Raw genomic sequence first — 21612 nt, 5'->3', positions numbered from 1 at the left:
GAGTCCTTGCTTGTGAAATGGAGGAGAAAGAAACAAGGGGCTTTACCTCCACTGAATTGAAACAGGTTTAAGGGATCAGCTGGCAAGTCTTCCTTCACTTTGACAGCAGAAACTGACTGACTTAAAAATATCCTAGTCATGTTGGCACTGTGTAAATCTTGTCTGATGATTACCAGAGTTTAACAGATGTTTTGGGAAATGCAGTGGATACTACCTGAAAGAGTAGTTTGAGTTAGAATTGCCATTTTCATGGCCATTGGTCAGAGTGAAAATTTGAATTTCTGCCATTGAATTATTTTTGTTGTTTCAAATCATGTAAGAGTGGCTTCTAATTCAAAGAATTCAGTGTTACTTAAATTGCTAGGTGTGATGTTCTGAAGGAAGTAGAACAAAGGAAATGATACAGGGATTTCTGTATTCATTGATAAGTGACTGCCTTTCCAGTGTGGACATGCCAACTCACAAATATGTTAGGATAGCAGTGGGCAAATTCCACCACTGGACATTGGAGGGCTATACCTGTTCCTGACCAACAGGTCCCCCAATATATTTTCTAAATTGAATAATCTGCCTAATTTTCAATATTCTTTCCAATAATAATTTTTTAAAAATATTCTCTCTGTGTGTGGAAGAGTCTAGGGATGCTGCTTTTGCACCCATTAACAAAAATTTAAAAAAATTCCATCCCCACTGCTCAACTTTCTGAGGAACTGCATGTGGTCCATGGCTTACATTTTGCTTCCTGTGTCTCAAACCTATCAAGGTTAACTCACAGGCCATGGTCTTCCTGTTGTCCTCAGTGATGCTTATTTCAATATTAATAATATTGTAATTTGTTGTGATTTTAAATGTATGTACTTTTAAGCTATTGTACATTACCTTGAGGCCATTCACTGGGAGAAAGTTGGGATAAAATGCCTTTTTATGACCAGGGATGTCACAGGTTATTTGTCTATTATAAAAGGGGGTCGCGACTCAAAAAAGGGTGGGAACCACTGCCTTAAGCTTTCCAAATATCTCCCCTGCCCATGAAGGTGCAACAAGATACATAATTTGCACAGTTCTTGCTGGTAAGCCTGTGCTGTATGATAAGAAATAATTGTTTCTCACATCTGAAAGGCCTTTTTTGAGAACAAATATTCAGCCCCTACAGCCTGGATTCTTTCCAAATAAAAAAGTAGGCAGAGCTAACCTGCTTCAAGATAAGCAAGATTGGTAATTTCAGTTTATATGAGCTATTTTATATATGGGTTTTTTTAGGGTCACCTATTTCTGAATGGGGAGGAAAACTGTTTTACTTTTTAAAATTCATAACTTGAAAACCCAAATTTGGCACTGAGTACAATAATACCAATCTCACAATTCTGCCAAATGTGGTGTTGATCCAAAGTCCTGTTTAAAAGTTACAGTTTTTTGTTTGGGATACCCCCATTTCTAGAATTGCCCCATAGAAATTTGATTTGATTTGCCAGCACAAGATAATTGCTGCACTCAGCGCTGACTACACTATGTGCCATTTGACCCAAGTACTGTATAGTAGAGAAGAAGAGAAGGCTTAGTTAAAAGAATCACATTCCTACTATGGCTTGGTGCAAAGCCTGCCTTCTTGCTGCAGACTCCTAGGGAGGTCACAGATAAGAGATTAAAATCAGTGAGGCAGAAAAAACTCTCATACATAATTAACAGAATCCTTATGGAGTACAAAAGGAGGTCTGATTAAAACATTTGTATGCTGCTTCTCTGTGCCATTTACTGTATCTTGACTACAGATGAAAAAATTCTACCACTCTTACATCAACAATTTTTCATTCTTAAATCAAGAGAAAGACCTATTTTTCAGTAAGATAAATAAATATGCAGCTTTTACAGGTGCTTTTATTCCAAGGGACTGCAATATTTTTTAATTAAAGATATATCTGGCCACATACAACCATAGAGGAAGGGCATATCCTTGTGTTGTTTTCAGTGCCATGTTCTTGTTCAAAGCTGTTTGGTTGCACCAGTATCAAGTCTGTCGGAGAATCTGGCTTCCTGAGGAATCTATGTGGAGTTTTTTGTTTTTAAATGCAAGGTTTAGACTTTACGGATATGGAGAAAATATTAAATATGCATGCAGTTCCAGCAGTAGCTGGAGCATGACAATGAAAGGAGGTACTGAGCAAGGCTTCTAGTGCTTCAAATAATATTGCTTCCCACTCCACATATTCCTGTTCTTTGCTGTGGCCTTTCATTCCACCATTTCAATCAGTCTTGCCCTTCACAAAGTATAGCAAATTTCCACTAGTTAATATGAAAGAATTAGAGAAACAAAAGGAAAAGTGTTGAAGTATACACTGTGTATATCCATGTTCTTCCAGAATACTAATGTACAGGGTTCATATTTGTGTGTGTGTGATAACTTCAATTATTATTTATTTATTTATTTATTTATTTATTTATTTATTTATTTATTTATTTATTTATTTATTTATTTATTTATTTATTTTAATTTAATTTATATGCCGCCCACTCTACCCAAAGGTCTCTGGGCAGCTTACAACAATTAAACTTCTATTACAGCAGTTTATCCTTCAATAACTTTAGCTTTTATGTATACTGGAGACCTCAGCCTTCCTTGCAACATGACAGCATGTCTACTTGTCAGTCTGCCAATATTTGATGTCATAATGACTCATGGAAAAATTATGAATTTACATAGTATCCAGAATTCCAAAAGATGCCCTATCTAATCATCTTGACAGCAATAAATGATGCCTAAAGAGCTGTCATGAAGCAATTATCTGCCCATGACAGGTGCAGTAATTCCAGGTAAAAATGATATACTTAAGGGGGAAATGGCAATTCCATTCTACATTTGTTTTAACTGCTACCTCTGGACTCGTGTACTGTACTGCAACTAAATCGGCTGTTCTGTCTTACCATTTACTCCTGCAACATTGTTAATGAATATACTGCATTTGAAGGTGAGTCTCCTAGTCCTAGAATGAGGGTAGCTGATGAAGTTTCATGCTATTGTTGTTGCTCAGAAATAAAAACTGGACGATGCTGAGAGACATGGAGTTGCCAATACATTGTACATTTTCCATCTCCTTTATACTGATCAATGCTAATGACGGACTGAGTTGATGTCATTGGCTATGTATGTGTCCCCTGCCCACTTCTTGATTATGGATTTGTCTCAGGGTGAAGTTAGAAGATGTACTGTACAGTCTTTATATGAATGTTAAAGGGGGAAAATGGTATGGCATCTCCTTAACTCATGTGGTCTGAGCTTGAGATTCTAGATAAAAGTATTACAGTACTCTGTCAGGTTTGAAACTGGATATGGTTATCAGTTACTGGCCAGTAGCTTTATGTTATGTGCTGTCAACTCAATGAATTCTGACTTAAAGCAACCCTAACAGGTGTCTTAAGATACACAAAATATTCAAGGAGTGGTTTATTACGACCACGGGAGTGAGTCTCCATGGCTGAGTGGGGATTTGAACCCAGGTCATCTGAATTCTAGTCCAACACTCCGTAGCTTTCTATGAGAGATGTGCATATGCGTGTTTTTGCACCACCAGAATTTCCCAGGCAGCATCGGGCATTACGGGAGTTGTATCCCACTCCAATCCACACTCCCTAAATATGTAGTGATCTAGTTGCAGCCAACTATGGCAAACCCTACATGTTTATTTGTAAATTACTCTGAATTCCTTTGACCTTTACATCCATGCAAACAGTAGATACATTTTGATTGAAGCAATTGGTAAATGAAAGATTTGGCATTGCTGGAGCACAAAAGTGGAGCCTGCTTTAACTTAAAGAAATGTGATATGTAACTTACCAGCAAAAATAATCTTATTGCTGCTGCCATCAAGAATATGTGCAGATAAATGGGCAATCGTAAGTTTCTGCAGGCCTTAAATATGATTTTGATCATAGGATGAAGAATCCAGTACGCCCATTGATTTGGTGCCTCAAGTCACATTCTAAATGGCGGAACAGATGCTTGGAGTCCATTTTGTACAAGGTCTCTGTTAAGGAAACTGCACTCTGGCTCCATTCAGCTTGCAAGCAATATAATGAAAAGTGCAGTAGATTAATATTTAATTGTTTATTTGCTGCTGCAGAGGCTCTGCTGCCTTGTGTTGCATTTGCCCAGCTACGGGTAATTGATGGTTGTTGGGAAGCAACTGTCTTCCTTGTTGAAATACCAACAATTTTTAACAGTCACACAGTTATTTTCTTTAAAGAGTCTTAAAGCTTAATATTTATTTACACCATAAGAGCTATCAGATGGCCCCTTCCAGAATCCTATATATAAAAAAGTATCATTGCAAGGCATATTTCCCATTTAGTTTTAAACTTTCACATGCCCACATAAGAAGGTAATTTTTGAATCTGCCTACTGTTGGTGGTGCCTCAAGAAGTGAGTTACCAATCATGATAAGTGATAAACTGATCTTGCCACTTCCTGCAGTAGCACAAAAGAGTTTAGGATGAACCATGTTGCCAAGGAGAGGGACGTGGTGGCGCTGTGGGCTAAACTGCAGAAGCCTGTGCTGCAGGGTCAGAAGACCAAGCAGTCGTAAGATCGAATCCACGCGACGGAGTGAGCTCCCGTTGCTTGTCCCAGCTCCCGCCAACCTAGCGGTTCGAAAGCATGCAAATGCGAGTAGATTAATAGGGACCATCTTGGTGGGAAGGTAACAGCGTTCCGTGTCTAAGTCGCACTGGCCATGTGACCACGAAAGATTGTCTTCGGACAAACGCTGGATCTATGGCCTGGAAACGGGGATGAGCATCGCCCCCTAGAGTCGAACACAACTGGACAAAAATTGTCAAGGGGAACCTTTACCTTTACCTTATGTTGCCAAGGCAAAACATAAAGAATTCTGGAAGCTCTTTCAAGACATAATGGGGAAAGTATTGTTAGTGGATGGTTGCCAGAACTGGAAGTAGCTAGTTAATTACTCCCTTTCCTTAATGACAAACACATAACTACTACTGTATATCCCATTAAATTCTAATGTAACAGAGGGGAACATCACTTCTGCAATGTAATAGCAACATTTTGTTATTTTCATAGTTACAGAGGGTTGGCCTCACTAAATGATGAAGAGAAATATCACACGGTTAAGTGTTCTTCATACTTTCTTGTTGAGGAAAAGGCAGATGGGAAGAAACTATATTTTTAGCCCAGGACAGTAGTTTGTAGCATTTAGATTTTCTTTTAAAAGTAACTACAATATTTTAAGGTTTTGTGTTTTATTTGTTGTAAAATGAGACTTTAAAAACCCAGTGGTAAGTAATTACTTTGGGAGGTCTTTATAACTAATTTATATGGGGAAGTTTGGAAACTTAGCTTTTTGAAACCTGTTCTAGAAAGGTTAAGCAATCAAATTCATTTATTCTGATGGCTGTAGATCCACTTTTCTCAATGGAAGCACAAATATATGTGACACAATCAATCTCCATTCATACCTCCCTACACACACATTTTAGAGTGGTTCAGCATCTAAGGTTTTCCTCAGACACAAAGGACTTCATTTGAAGGACCTTTGTCTTAGCAACCTCCTGTCTAATTTTACGGTGAGTCTGCCCTTGAAGATAGCCCAGAAACTTCAGTTAGTACAAAATGTGGCAGCTACAGTACTGACTGGAATTACTATGGATTATAGTCATATTGTACTAGTACTGTATTCTTACCATCTTCCCCAGGTCCTGATTTGTTCTGAAGATAGTTCAAAGAGCCCTCCTACAGACTACAAGTCACAGTAGCTGTTGGAGTGCCTACCCACATATTCTTATTAAAACCTGGAGATTGCCACCTAAGGCTACATATGCATGCATTTCCAATAGTAGCAGATTCTTGACTGCAGTGGTGCAGTTTAACCACTGTGCCACGGGGCTCAGATATTTAGGTATTGTGAAGCCGGTTTCACCCTCTTCTGTATTTGATGTCTGCTTTTTATACTTTGGGTTTTTTAATTCTACTTTTGTTTTTGATTTATATGGATCTGCATGTGTATTTTTATACTTTGTATAAAGCAACTCCTTAACATCATCAGGTCCTTCCATGAGGGAATGAAAGGCACTGTAGTCTTTGATGGCTCAACATCAGATCCCTTTGACATCCGAAGCGGAGTGAAACAGGGCTGTGTCCTCGCACCAACCCTTTTTGGGATCTATTTTGCTGTCATGCTGAAGCATGCCTTTGGAACTGCAACAGAAGGTGTCTACCTCCGGACTAGATCAGACGGAAAGCTCTTTAATCTCTCTAGATTGAGAGCGAGGACCAAAGCCCAACTGAAATGCATACAGGACTTCCTCTTCGCAGATGATGCAGCCATTTTTCTCCATTCTGCTGAAGACCTCCAACAACTCATGAATCGTTTTAGCAAGACCTGCCAAGACTTTGGACTAACAATCAGCCTGAAGAAAACACAAGTCATGGGCCAGGACGTGGACTCACCTCCCTCCTATTACCATCTCCATGCAAGAATTGGAGGTTGTCCATGAATTTGTGTACCTTGATTCAACGATCTCTGACACTCTTTCCCTAGATGTAGAGCTGGAGAGACGCATTGGCAAAGCAGCTACCATGTTCTCTAGACTCACAAAGAGTATATGGCTTAATAAGAAGCTGATGGCATATACCAAGATCCAGGTCTATAGAGCCTGTGTCCTGAGCACACTCCTGTACTGCAGTGAGTCCTGGACCCTTTGTGCACGGCAGGAGAGGAAGCTGAACACGTTCCATATGTGTTGCCTCAGACGCATTTTTGGTATCACTTGGCAGGACAAAGTTCCAAATAGAATAGTTCTAGAACGAGCTGGAGTTTTTAGCATATTTACATTACTGAAACAGTGACGTCTACGTTGGCTTGGGCATGTCGTGAGAATGGCTGATGGTCGGATTCCAAAAGATCTCCTGTATGGAGAATTAGTGCAGGGAAATCGCCCCAGAGGGAGACCACAGCTTCGATACAAGGACATCTGCAAGCGGGATCTGAAGGCCTTAGGAATGGATCTCAACAGATGGGAAATCCTAACATCTGAGCGTTCAGCCTGGAGGCAAGTGGTGCATCATGGCCTCTCCCAATTTGAAGAGACCCTTGTCCAGCAGGCTGAGGCAAAGAGGCAGTTACTAAAGCAGCAAAATCAGGGAGCTGGACAGGGGACAGATTGGATTTGTCTTCAGTGTGGAAGGGATTGTCACTCTCGAATTGGCCTTCTCAGCCACACTAGACGCTGTTCCAAGTCCTCGATACAGAGCACGATACCATAGTCTTTCGAGACTGAAGGATGCCATCGATAAAGCAATTAGCTATTTCTAATCTCAGATAAAATATTTTAATGTAGTGTCAGTATTAAACAGCATGTAGGTTGTTGTTTTCAATTTGGTTTGTTATGGATGGGCCCTAAACAAATGAGCAGGAGAAGCAAGTCTGATGTAGCTTAAGGGACTCATCCCCTAGTAACTGAGAGTGCAATTAGATGCGTGTGTAGTCCACTGTTTAGATGGGCTGGTGCACTCTTAAAGATGACAATCAAATGATATATTTGTTGGAGTGAACCAGGCTGACCCCAGAGTGTTCCTGCCTGCACCTTTCTGGATTTTGTCAATGAGTTCCTACTTTTTTTTTGGTGTGGATAGGATCGCTTTACTTGGTTCATCTCCAGTATGTGTAATCACTGTGAATGGACCAAAGAAAACCACCTTCTCTCCATTTGCCAATATTTTGAAGTGGCTTAATGAGAATGCCACTTCATAATAAAGGCAAATTAAACACTTCATCAGCTCTGTGGGAGTGTCCAGTTTCCAAAGGCCGTGCAGGGAGGCTGCCTTTGGAAAGCTGAACCTTCCTGGGAGCATGTTTGCACCCCTCTCTGTGTGTGTGTGTGGGTACCTGTGTGTGTACACCTGTCTGCGGCGTGGCTTTTTTAAAAGGGGCAAGTGGAGCAGCAGCAGCAAGAGTATTTTAACTTGCTTTTTTCCACCGGCTTTTCAAGGAAAGCAAAGACAAAATCCCCTTTATTCCTTCTTTCTGTCTCTTCCTGCTTCTGACAGCGGGCTGGTGGGGACGGAACAGGGTCGCTTGAGGTCCGCATGCCTCCCGTCATGGCTGTGAGGACGGGGTTGTAAACAAAGCACCAGGTTTACCTGACCTGCAACCCTGCTCTTTCACCCGCTCCTCCTCACCCTTGACGCCTGTTGTGAACGGTCCATGCGCTTATTTTTTTCAGTCAGTGGTGCTTTAACGGCGGGTTCACAGAGACGGGGCTTTTTTGCACCCCATGGCCGTGACCCCGCTGTTTTTCCCCCGTCCTCTTAACTAACCCCCGCGAGACTCTGGGGCTTCCACTCGTCCGCGGGTGAATTTTCATCCCCTTGAACACGTGGCGCCCCATCCCCACGGAATGCGCCCGCGAGGCCCCCCTCCCCTGAGGCGCCGGCCCGTGGCCCCGCCTTCCTTTTCAACCAACCAACCCCCCTCGGCCCCGCCCCTCGCGCTCGCTCCCGCGGCGCAGCGGCCTCGGCCAGGAGCGCGCACGTTGCCGCCACGGCTCCCTACAGCTGCTTGGCCTCTTGCCTCTGCCGCCGCCGCCGTTGCCTGTTGGAGTTCCCGGCCCGTCTTGATTGTCTCTCCGCCTGGGAAGAAGGAAGCCGGTCGCGGGGAGGGGCCCCAGCGCCCCGCAGGACGTCGCTCGGCCCCTTTGGCGGAGGCTCTCGGCCACGGACCCCCCCTCCCCCGGCCCCCGCCCCGAAACCCCCCAGGTAGGAACCGCCCCGGGGCCTAGCCTTGCCTTGCCGCTCCCTGTGTGTGTTTTTTTTCTCTCTCTCGGGCAGGCAAGATGGAGCCTCGCCCAGCTGGCCCTGCGTGCGAGCGGAAGAAAGGGGCCGGAGGAGGAGGAGGAGGAGGAGGAGGCTCCCTTCTCTCGGGCGCCGCGGTCTTGGACGGGGGGTGGGTGGGCGTCCGCGTTTCCCCCGTCCCCCTCCCGCGCCTAAAAGCTAGGGTGGGCCGCCTTTCCTGCTTCTCCGACCCTCATGGCTGCAGGGGTCGGTCCAGGGCACCTGGAAGGAAGGAGGGCCGGGAGGGCTCTTTTTCCGCCCTCCTCTCGAGGGGTTGGTGTCTCTGAGAGGCAGGCCTCCTCCGCCCCGCCCGGGGGTCCCGAAGGGGCTCTTGCCCCCCCTCCATCCCCCGTCGCTCCATCCCTCCCTTTTAGCCTCTCTAAAGAAAGAAACCTTCACAACATTTTGTTCCTGCTGTTTTGGTAGAGCCGATTTGGAACAACAACAACTGCCACCCCCATCCGTGGGTCTCTCATCGCATCCATTGACCACAATTCTTGCCTCAGAACAAGTGCTGAAAGCAAGCAGGCAAGCAAGAAGGAGAGAGGAGGGGGGGGTTATCCAATCTTTTGTGACTTCACTGCCCTACTAGTGTGAACAAAAGAAAGGGTAAGAGCAGCATTCAGCACTTTAAAAAGGGTTCTTCAGTTTCCTTTGAATGAGGCAGATGAGTCCTCCTAAACAGTATTTTACCTGACTTGCAATTGGAGAAAAGCTCCTCAGCTTCTGCACAGCTCTGTACATTTAATTTCCCCAGTGCCTCTATTAAAGCATCCTCTAATTCACATACAGGGGTAGAATCCTCCCTGTACATGTCCCAGAAAGGACACTTAACTCCCTTCTGCTGCTAAAAGGCAGAGGTGGTGGTGGGAGATGAGAAGGAATGCTGGAAGGAAGTAACAAGATGTGGTCACTATTCTCTCCCTGCAGGATACCCGACACACCTCCAAACTGATACATAGACTTCACTAGAATCTGTTCCATCCTGTAAAGTCTCATACTATGCTACCTCTGTTAATGCTTGCAACTGGCTGTGCCCTGTCCTTTTAATATTCTTGGTTTATGGTTAATTTGTTATATATCTGAAATGTTGAGCCACTTCCATATTTTGTACATATCTGTAATTAAACATATAGCTATAGTACAGTTTAAAACTAGGGTTTCGTAAAATTATTTTTGATAAATGCAGTCTACATATCTAAAGACTTAATTGTATCTAATTAGGAGTAATGCCAGTATGGAAGTAGTATTGTTATTAAAACCTAAGATCACACTTAAAAAGTCACATTGCGATCCTATGCACATTTATCTAGAAAAGAGTCCCACTGAATCCTCTGCAGCTTCCTCCTATGCAAGCTCTTACAAGTAATTTAGACTATGAAGCTTTACATTCAGGGTGGATTTTAATTAAATCAAATGAGATTTTTTAATGAGTTAAATCAAAACAATTTTTAAAAATTTAAATTGAGATTTAAATCAATTTGATTTTTTAAAAAAATCAATTACTTTATCCACCTTGTTTACAATGCATTCACATATTGTGTTTGAAAAATATTGTTGGATTGTGTATTAATTTGGAAGCTGCTTTTTATTTGCAAGATACATTGCAGTCTGTGAATTATAGTTCCAGTGCTTCTATTTAATGGTTAGAGCCAGAAATTGCACATAAGGACCATTTTCTTTCCCTTAGGAATGAAATTGACTAGGCAAAAAAAAAAATAGTCGCTTGCAAGGCAACCTGCCTATTAGTGGATTTCTTATGAGTCTATTTCTTGATTCTTACCAGATAATCTAGGGCAGTAGATGCAGCAGTCTTACTGAATCTTGCTGAAGCTATGCAGTTGTGGTCAGTTGCTGGATGGCAGACCATCTGGGAACTGTAGGTGAGTTCCATCAGCGAATGAGGTTGAGGCATTAAGAAAACACACCCTTGACCAGTTCCTTGGTATAGAGACTACAAATGTACAAAGAGCTTTATAAGAATTTACAGAGTTGAGGTGAAGTTGCTATGCCTGCTCCTGGAAGCAGTTTTGGAGGGTATTGATTTTAGGGCTGTCTAATAGGAAAAATCTCCATCAACTAATGATCCTTCACCCATTTTTCCAGTGAAGAATTTTCATTGGACCATGGTGTTTTCTGTGGATAGAAAGAGCCTTTTAGTTAATTTTGTGTGTGTGCGTGCGTGCATTAGGTTCAATGGATGTTTTTTAGTCAATCAGACTTGCAGCACTATTTAGAAGCAGAGTAAATTTAGTTCAATGGGACTTACTTCAGAATAGGCAAGTATAGCTTTGAAAATTCTAGGCATAATGTTACTGAACCTGATTTGCTGCTGTTGCTTACTGGTTTCAAGAAATAGTTTTAAATCGTTCAAACCTTCTCCTAGTTTGTGAGGTCTTTAGCAGAAGAAGTAACACTCATACTTTCTGTCTATTAATAGTTGTATGCTCTTTTTGGTCTAGCAGTAGTATTTGTGTTTATATGGCTGTGGACCTGTGGAATGATAAGATGTGAAATCTAAATGTGTTCATCCATTAGTGGAATGCACCCCATAGCCAGAAAAGTTTTCCTTTCTTCCTTGCAACTCCTTACATGTGTTGCCGAGTGTATGTTCTGTAGGGTTGTAAAACTCTTTGGAGGATGTTTGAGGCTCACACAGTGAGCTGTCAGGGATGACTTATTTGTACATAAGGGGAAATTCATTTGTTGAGTATTAGATGTTACCCATTAATATTCGTTATTGTTGTATGCAGCAGGCTGAAATAGATATGTTTAAAATGTGTCTTGCCATGACCACTGGCCACTTTACATACAACATGTTTTTTGCAAGCAAGCCACATACCCTGTTTTCCTGAAAATAAGAACTAACCTGAAAAATAAGCCCTAGTATGATTTTTCAGGATGCTCATAATATAAGCCCTCCTCCCAAAATAAGCCCTAGTTAAGTGAAATCCCACGCTCCACCATTGTGCAGCAACCAGAAGATGACATGACTGTATTTGAATAAATGTAGATTGCTGTACATGAAAAAAATAAAACATCCCCTAAAAATAAGCCCTAATGCGTTTTTGGAGCAATAATGAATATAAGACCCTGTCTTATTCAGGGAAACATGGTATATTAATAAATTCATTAAAAACTAAAGCAGGTTTGTGATAAAATGCATCATGAAGATAAGTCTAATTTGTCACGTGTATGCATTATGAGAAACATGCACTGGAGCCAGCTTTCTGATGTGTGTATTATATACCTTATGATGTGGAGCTTCTGCCTCAGTGTACGAAACTTACGTTTAAATTCAGTGCAGTATTAGGCATGCTATCACCTGTTGTTTTCACTGGGCGTAAACTTGTCTAACTCTGCATTAGGCTTAGGTTTTACATCAAGCAGCCTTGGGTTTGCAAATGAAATACACACTTTGGGGAAAGCAGAAGTAAAGTTCAAATTATCTAAATACATAACCTGTTATTCTGTTGACCCTATTATTTCACCTATTTTGTCAGAAGTTAAGCATGCTTTGGTACATGAGCAACCTTATGGTTGTAGAGGTTCTGATGCCATTCATTTTTAGAATGGAAATTACTGTCAGTTGCCTATGGCTGCAAAGAGATTTTAGAAGTCAAGGGATGCTAATTTAAACAAAGTAAAATGGGAGTAAACCCTATTGTGCATAATGACACTGCATAGCATTGCGTGATGAACCTTCATTTCACTCTGAAGTCTAATTTTGTGCATAAAGTCACAGACATTAAGACTATGATGCTGTAACCACTTAGTGGGGGATATGTATCCATAGATACATAGAATTGTGCTGTAAGTCAAGGTGAATACAAATGTGGTTGTTGGTCGTGTATAATGGCTAATCCTTTACAGCAGGCAAAATATTTAACAAGTAGAGTCAGTCCTGATTTGCCATTCTGATTTATCAAAAAAAAAAAGTTTTCCAGACACAGTAGTGATAGTGTTGCTGCCATTAATACATATGTATATTAAAATATACTGTTTATCCTTGTTGGGAGCTGTGCTCTAGTGGTCCTTTAGTCTGCCTTCTAATAGTGAAACAAGAACAAAAAGATGCATCTCAGAATGACCCTAGTCAATCTGTAAATCAACAAAACCACTGATAAAGTAAGTGGGAAAATCCTCCATAGGGTGTTAAGCTGGGAGGGAGATCTACTCACATATAAAGACTTGTTAACTAAAGATCAAACTCTGAAATATAAACAGGATTTACAGAGATTAGGTCTATCAACAGATTGGTGGTCAGTGTTGAAATTAGAATCGAGATATAAAAAGAATAAAAATATGGGCTTTTTCGAAGGGAAAGATCAGGTGGATAAACTATGGATATACACAAAAGAGAAAACAATAAAAAAAATTATATATATTTGTTAGAGTATGACCTGGAAGATGAAAGGGTGAAGGAGGTGATAGTCAAATGGGCACAAAACGTTTGTTATAATACTGATATTGATGACTGGACAAAAATGTTGAAAGATTATAAGTTGATTAAACCAGTTAATCTTAGAAAAAACATTCTTAAAGTGTTTTATAGATGGCATTTTACTCCAATAAGATTGGCAAAAATGTCAGAAGGGATCAGCAATGTTTATTGGAAATGTAAAAAAAATCCAGAGATTTATTATCATGTATGGTGGTTATGTGAAAAAGGGGAAAAAATGGTTCCAGGTTTGGGAAATTTCACAAGAAATATTCCAGCAAAAACTAAGTTTTAAACCTGAAATGTTGTTATTGAATATAATGCCAGAGATCATTGATAAAACAAAATATAGTCTACTGTGTATATGCACAGCAGCCAGGTTACTTCCAAAAATGGAAGAATGGAGAAATACCAATGATGGAGGAGCTATTAAAGAAGCTACTGGATATTGCAGAACTATATATGCTTTCAGAGGCAATATGGAATCAACCAAAATACTTTGTAAAGGAAAGATGGAATCTGATGTACAATTACGCCCAGAAACAGACAGGAACTTAGGGGAAGAAATGAGTGTAGTGAACCAGTGGTTACAAGAACTTTAATGATATTAGATGACCTCTAGACGATGGCGAAATCTCTGATCTATGTAGTACTGAAGTTTACTTTTTGTTACCTTTTGTTGTTTTTGTTATATCTTACTCTGTTGTTTTGTATGTATGAGTGATAATAGTTTTTTAAAAAAAAAGAAAAGAAAAATTGTCCATGGGGAGTGGGATCCAGTGGCCACCATGATAGTTTGAGGGTAGATTATTTTGAACAGTTTCCCAATTTGATAGAAAAATAGGAAAGGGAGGATTTATGTCTTCAGAAAATTGATAATTGTGTTCTCTGTCACACTAATTGGATTGCCTTTTCCCAGGACAATATAAAATGTTAAAGGTTGAATACAGTGGTATTCCTCCCAAGAGTTGAATTGAAGGCTGTCTGATCTAGCAGAACCTTCTTTCAACAGAGCAGTAACACAATTTTTGCAGATTGTCCTTGCTCTCATATTTGGTCCAGAGACCCTTTGCAACTATGTGGAGGATAGCAAAGGGGCTGCAGTAGAGAGGAAGGGAGAGGGAGTGAAAGCTGACCTGCTGATGAACACTTCCTGCTGATGAACACTGTCACAGGATCAAAGAGCTGTCAGTGAAGAATTACTACTTTATACATCTCCAGATATGAGGAATTTCTATACAGCATTGAAGGCCAGTTTGCCAGGGGGTCATTTGAACAGAAATATTAGGGTCTGAAAATTAAGTGAATGTACCTTTCTAAACCTTTTGATAGGAATCATTGGATGTAAAACAACGAAGCATCATTTTCCTAACCACCCCAGATTATTATAACACATCACTGAACATTACCAAATGAGTAGCCTTATGAGCTAGTGTGCTGTAGAGGGCAGAGTGCCAGACTAGAGTTTAGGAGACTAGGTTCAAATCACTGCTCAGTCATGAAAATTCACTGAATAGTAAACCACTCCTTGAATATCTCACATACCCTGAAAATCCTGTTGGGTTATGATAAGTAGAAAGTGTCTTGACAGCACATAACAACAACAAATGACACATTGTAGTTTGCCACTCAAGACAGCATATAACATGATCCTATTGTTGGCAGCTTCATGAAGCCAGCTCACCTGGCTCTGTGCAGTCTCCCATCAGTTCCATAAATTGGAAGTGACTTGATGGTGCATAAGACTAGAGATGGCCATAAACTGCTGATTTGGCAGTTTGTTTCTCAGCCAGGCAGGTGTTCAACACCTCCCAGCCCCACCTCCTCCAGCAGGCGCTCACTCGGAGGCAGTGCCCCAGCTTCCCTGCCCTACTGAGTGGTCACCTGCTAAGGAGATGGGGCTGGGAAGTGCCAGATACCTGTTTGGTCAATAAAAGAACTGGCACAAACAGCCGAATTGGTGGTTCATGCCCATCTCTACATTTGAGCCATATTGCTATAATCTTGTCCTAGAATCAAAGCTTCCATGTTGCATCATAAATGTAAGTGCTTTTTGATCATCCTTTAATAGTGCTGTAACTGTGTTATGGGTTTTATTTAACATGGGTCATGTTTGCTTAGAAAGATTAGGTCAGACTGTTTATTCTTGATTTACATCGAGTGAAATGAAATGTAACTTCATTTGTGCTGTACCACAAAGATTAGTACAAAAATGTAAAATCAATAAATCAATTTATATAATTTTGGTAGATATTTATAGTTGTAAGTTAAACAAGTGCTTTGCTGCCATTTGAATTACATTTATTTTTATTTATTTTTTTAGAAAATGATGCATCCTGTTGCCAGTGGTAACTCCCCTTTCTGTGGGACTGGAAAGAGTTCTTGCCTTAATGATGACAATGGGACACCGACCGATCAATTTGATTTATATTCCACACAACAAACTAAGTATAGCCATGCAGTGAGCCACAAGCCAATACCATGTCAGAGACAAGATGCACTAAATGAACCACATTTGCAAACCACAAGTGGCAGGAGTATAGAAACGAAAGATGAACTAAAGAAAAAGAAGAACCTCAACAGATCCGGTAAACGTGGAAGGCCTTCAGGGACCACCAAATTAGCGGGGTACAGAACAAGCACAGGCAGACCACTGGGGACCACCAAAGCAGCTGGATTTAAGACAAGTCCCGGTAGACCTTTGGGGACAACTAAAGCTGCAGGATACAAAGTCAGCCCAGGGAGACCTCCAGGTAGCATTAAAGCTCTATCACGGCTTGCAAATCTAAGTTATACTTGTAGTACTGCAGCTTTCCCCTACTCTGTGGTGCATAACAGAGGAGTGCATGCTGCTGGTGAGACAAGTAGCAAGATCAAGCAACCCACTGAATGAAAAAGGAGGAAACTTGATGATATTTCCTCAGTAATTCGTTTTAAATTATCCAAGTTGTGACATGTTTTTCATTTCTTTTGTAACTTCTCCATAACTTTCTTTCCTATATTTTTAAAAGATGTCATATCATGATCATGTTTCTTATGTTTACAAGTGGACTCCTCAGTGATCCCCTTGCTCCCAGGAAGCAATTAATAATATTCTGTGTGACAAATTTATTGTGGCTCTCTTAGCCAAACAGTTAAGTATTGAACAGCAGAATACTGCCTCTTAGGTAATTTAAAGTCACAATAAAGACTTCGTTGAAAATAAATCAAAATAAACCAATGGTAATTAGAAATTTGCAAATTATGTTTTTAAACTATAGCTCCCTGAATTTCGTGGGAGCTGTAGTCCAGAGACATAGATATGCACACCTCTAATAGAAACCAGTTACTCAGTACTGCTTTACCTGTAATAGATCTTTAAACTTTGCAATGTATGTCTCTCTTTTTTTCTTTTATATATTTTTTAATACAAGAGAGTAGAAACTAAATTTTCCACAATTGCTGGAACTTAAAACGGACCTCAAATATTTGTAGATATTTCAAAATTATATTTTTAAAAAGGTGGTCATTCCAAGCATTGTGCTATCAGTTTCAAGTCACTGAAAGTTTTTTTAAACAGCTCATAGCACCTGATACATATTCAGAGTGCTGTTTTTCCATTAAAGTATGGTGACTCTCCAGAATGAGCAAAGTATTGGACACTGACATATAATTTATAAAAGCCTAAGACTACACATACCAAATTTAAGATGATTAAATATCTGAAATATTTTATTAGTAGTTTTTTTTAAAAAGTACTGTTAATTATTGGAGATTACGTATAGGGCATCATGAAGATTTTGGTTGAGAATCTGCGCTTTTTGTGCTTTCTAGTCCAACTGACTTCAAGGATATCAGATGTACACAAAAGTGTAGTATGTGCCCTGTGTTCTAAATCTGTCATTACATATGTGAGTCTTAGGTGATCTTGCAATATCTGCAGATGGCAGCAGTTTTTAGGATTTCAGATATTTGTTGTGGTTTAAAATTACACTTTTCAGACAGATGATTTGTCATCTTTAATTACCTTGCCAGAAGTTTAATTATCACACATACTATAGAGAGCCTATATCTACCAAAGGAAGACATTTTATGGTTCATAATTGGAAATGTTACTGTTGATGCACAAGCAAGTTGCAATTTGATCTGTTTATAGAACCAGATACAGATTACAGGAATACATCTATGCATGGAGGTGCGGAACTATAAATACATTTTCTGACATTTGTGCACCTAAAATAAATGTTCTGCAATGAATTGGGTATATGTTATTTTTAAATGTGTGTATGTCTGAGATAGACGGTGTGTAATACGCACATTACATTGTAACTGAAGAAAACTCTCAATATTGAATATATTCCAAATATTTCTTTAGAACTAAAGCTATTCTGAAACTAAGTTTACATATAGAATATAAATTTAAATTTGTATGTTCAAATACACATGAGAAAGAGATGGTTTAGATGCATATTTGCAAATTCATGGAAATACAAGTCTTTCAGGTTAATTAGAAAATGAAAATGAACAGTGTTGATTTTTTCCCCTTTATAAGATAAATGTTGTGGCCTGCTGACATTTTGATGACAACTGATTCAGTAATGGCAACTTAAGAAATGGATGTCATTTCATGCCTTTTTTATCAGGAAAAAAGCAGCAAGCCTTCAGGTGTTCCAGTGATGCCTAACTCATTATGAGCTGGACTTTATCCTGTATTTTATAATAGGTGTGTTGAATGGTTTTGGGGGGACTTTGTATGCACTGGCAACCATGAACCTCAAAAGTACTGGAAGGCTCTTTAATCTAATAAACTAATGGCAGCTAAACTGCTAGGAAAATAGTTTTTTTTTGGCTGAAGCTATGAAGTTCATTAAATATTTCTTCAAGAAACTTTGGAAGTGTGAAACTTTTTATTTTTCCCACATTGGTGCAACTTCAGACACACTATGCTAATGTGTGTACACAATACTAATGTGAGCTAATTCACCCTCAGGACATATGTTGTGTTGCCTTTTTTGTTACCTTTTTTTTTCCAACCAAAAGGCTGCTTGAGGCCCTCTCTGAACTTGTCTTGGAAAGCAGCTGAATGTAAAAAACCAACAAGAATGGCACACCTTTAAGGCCAGGAGCAAATTGCATGTCACCAATGTACCTTTGAATAACTCTACTTCTTACCTCCTGCTATTCTTATTCTACCCTTTCACTTCTCATATGTGCATCTCCTCAGTGGTGCCGTGCAGTGTGGTGGGAGATAATGCAAATACATTATTGCTATGGTGTACAATGAATTTTGTATTCAAATATGCTGAGAAAATTGTGACAGTATCTGAGCAGCTAGTGCTAATTTATAATGCTTATCAATTATATCTGATGAAACAACCACCCACTAAAAAGACTAATATTACCAGTTGTGGAAAAAAGGAACCCCCCCCCCCACCTCTTCCATTTTCCAGAAGGGTAGTTAACACCCTGGATTTGCTAAAAGAGGCCAGAAGAACACTGTTGGGCATTTCTTGATTCCAGTTAATTTTCTCCTCTACTGCGGTTTACAAGTGCCATTCTGTGGGGGGAAACAGAAGTCAAGAACCTGATATGTTTGAATGGTATATTCAGATATTTTTGCTACTCCTGTATATAGTCTTCAAAATACATTGTGCTTTTCTTTTTTGTAACACTGTCTCTTGTCATGACAAACACTGAAACAGCATGTTAATTCTTATACTTTGATATTATTGGAAAGTGGAGGAGGAATATTCCTTTCTCCCTGTAGTATTAATACATGATTTGTAAAACAAATTGATAATTTTATATTATATATATATTAATTCTGCTCTTCATAAGCTAGAATTGTTGATGTGTATTGGCACTGTTCAGAAAATCTTCATGTCAAACTTGTACTTTATTTTTCTTTATGTTAAATATAGATTTTTGTCTCATCTTTTAATAAAGCATTTAGCATAATTATGCATTACTGGGGATCTATACAGTAGCCGCTACTTTGAACACATACAGAAATTGCTGATCACTTTCTGTTGATAAACTGTTACTTAAACTGTAGAACCAAATAACTTACTACTATTTGAAGTCTTGCACTGGATATTTTCAAAACCTTAACACATGCATTGATAGAAATTTAATCACAGAGGGGACTAACTGTTGTGAAGGTAGCACTTTTTTTAATTGAAAAAGAGATCAGTGATTCCTTTTACATACCAAGCTTATTTCATGTTTTGCAACTTTAGTGTATTACATGTCATTGATCAGGGCTCATCCAGCACTTGTTGCAGTGGTCCAATTTTATTGTTATTCACATTTTCTTTTAGTCTCTGGACAAACCCAGACAAATCAGAGTCATTCATAAAGGATGAGAAATTTCTTTATTGACAATGCAAAAGGCAGTTAATCTCAGATTTTTTTTTAAGTTTTGAAGGATTTTGAAAGTCAGAGCAGTAGAAATAATTACTGTATTTCATAAGTTGTCATTTTTATGTGTGTACTGTATGTACAGTGTGTATTAAATACAAAACAATTGTTTGCAGTCAGTTTTTGAATTTAGCTTATACTCATGTTTATGCTTTTTTATTATCCATATATTTAACGTAGTCCAAATAATATACACATCATAAAATACCAGAGCAGCCTTTCCATTTGATTTTTTCCCATATAGATAAATTTAGGTTCTGCAAAGTGTTATCTGTTTCACCTTGAAAATTATACTAATGTTAATGAAATTTCAATACATCTTTGCTTTAAATGGGCCACTTCAAGAATCTCATCTTCCACAATTTGCTTTTCCCGTAAAATGGCTTATTTTGGTGGAAGCAGTTGCTCATTCAATATCATTACCCTGTCTTCTGCTGTAAAAAGTCTGATTAGATACTGTGTATGTTCCTAAGTCCATGAACTTCCACTACTCGTGTGCAATTGTCTGTATGGGAATGGAGTAGTGTTCATTATCTGTATTTACGTCATCATATGGATGTATATTTATTAATAAAGTAATTGCTTTAAACACCAAGTACTTTATCATGTTTTTTATCCTTGCTACATGATTTCTGGGTTCAAGCTGCTGTAGTTTACAGTAGGAAAAGGAGACAAAAAACAAATGCCATTAGGTTGTGTGTAGCAACTGAATGAAAGAGCACCTAATTTCCTCATGTTCTGGCATCTGGCTGATTAGCTCAGTGAGTTAGGTATCAAGAGTTGATTCCCCATCCTGTATCCCCAGAGAAGAGGCACTCTGTGCAGTCAGAAAAAGAGAATGGTAGACCACTGCTGTGCCTATAAAACCCTGGAAAGGGTTATCATAAGGCAGAATCAACTTAATGACAATTATTGCAAGAGTCATCATTGTTTTACCACATTCAAAAAGATGAAGGGTTGCCTTTAATTTATTTTTCTTGGCTTGATTCTCATTGGAAACAGTTTCCATATCTTCCTTCCCTTCCCTCCCTATAATGTATGATCTCTAAAATAGAGTGTAAGGCACTGTCAGTAGTGCCGGTTACTAAGCTTTATTAGAATATAAGGTAATTCTAGTAGGTGTGTGTGTTTCTGGTGATCACCAGATACTACTAGAATTATCAACTTACAAAATCTTCCCTTTGAAAATATTTCATAAATGTTGTAAAACCAGTGATTTTACTGGCAGTTCAGAATGTTGGTTATGATGATTCAAATTTTAATTTAATTCCTTTTATGTTATGAACTTAGAGCAGTAGATCTCTTGACTAAAGAAGATATTTTTACAGTTACATTGCCACATACACATAGAAGGGACATGACTGCAGTAAACCTTCTAATACAGCTACTCCTATACTGCAGTTTTCAGATTTTTTCTAATCAGCACAACTGTGTGTAATTTTTGTAGTACTTCAGATAACTTTATTTAGAACACAGAACGAAATCAACTAATTCTTTGATTTCTTATGCATAACTTAAATCATATGGTTTGATATAAAAGTGGCATAAATATGATATTAAACTATTAACTGTTGAGTACATACTGTACATTGGTTTCTACCACAACATTGCATCAAGTTGTATTTGCATATTTGTCCTGCAACAGTATATGCAACTTGGAGTGATCTCTCTTAACACTCAACATCTTTAAGAAAACCTTATGTTTAAGGCATTGGAATTGGAAAAGAAAGAGGCCCAGCAATTGTAACACTAGTTTATACAAGTGAAGATATTTGTTGACAAGTTATCACAACAATGTTTTATTCAATTGTGCAAGGACCTGTTTTATTTCTGTGATTATTCTTCTAAAGTCAGTGCCACATGATGAAGTGATGGAAATGATAAGACTGTGCTCCCTCCATTTTACAAACAAGGCCATTTGCCAGCTGGA

At 39.2% G+C, this 21612-nt stretch overlaps 1 protein-coding gene across 3 annotated transcripts; it reads left to right on the top strand.

The window, feature by feature from the left end:
- Positions 1–8521: 8521 nt before the first annotated feature.
- Positions 8522–20277, top strand: C2H5orf24 (chromosome 2 C5orf24 homolog). 3 transcript variants are annotated; one of them, XM_072990136.2, is made up of 2 exons: positions 8522–8767; positions 15607–20277. In XM_072990136.2, exon 2 carries the CDS (start codon positions 15610–15612, stop codon positions 16174–16176), a length of 567 nt encoding a protein of 188 aa, XP_072846237.1. In that variant the 5' UTR covers positions 8522–8767; positions 15607–15609; the 3' UTR covers positions 16177–20277. The 3 variants fall into 3 exon arrangements, with proteins under 3 accessions (XP_072846237.1, XP_020650117.1, XP_020650116.1); XM_020794458.3 differs by lacking the exon at positions 8522–8767 and adding an exon at positions 9301–9451; XM_020794457.3 differs by lacking the exon at positions 8522–8767 and adding an exon at positions 10608–10725.
- The last annotated feature ends 1335 nt before the right edge of the window (positions 20278–21612 follow it).

This window comes from Pogona vitticeps, chromosome 2, assembly GCF_051106095.1.
Source record: "Pogona vitticeps strain Pit_001003342236 chromosome 2, PviZW2.1, whole genome shotgun sequence".
Classification (NCBI taxonomy): domain Eukaryota; kingdom Metazoa; phylum Chordata; class Lepidosauria; order Squamata; family Agamidae; genus Pogona; species Pogona vitticeps.
Note: the sequence above shows the minus strand (reverse complement) of the source record. Positions and strands in the feature narration are given on the sequence as shown.

Excerpts from the sequence above, each read along its gene's own strand:
- C2H5orf24 (XM_072990136.2), top strand. The coding sequence starts at position 15,610 with ATGATGCATCCTGTTGCCAGTGGTAACTCCCCTTTCTGTGGGACTGGA.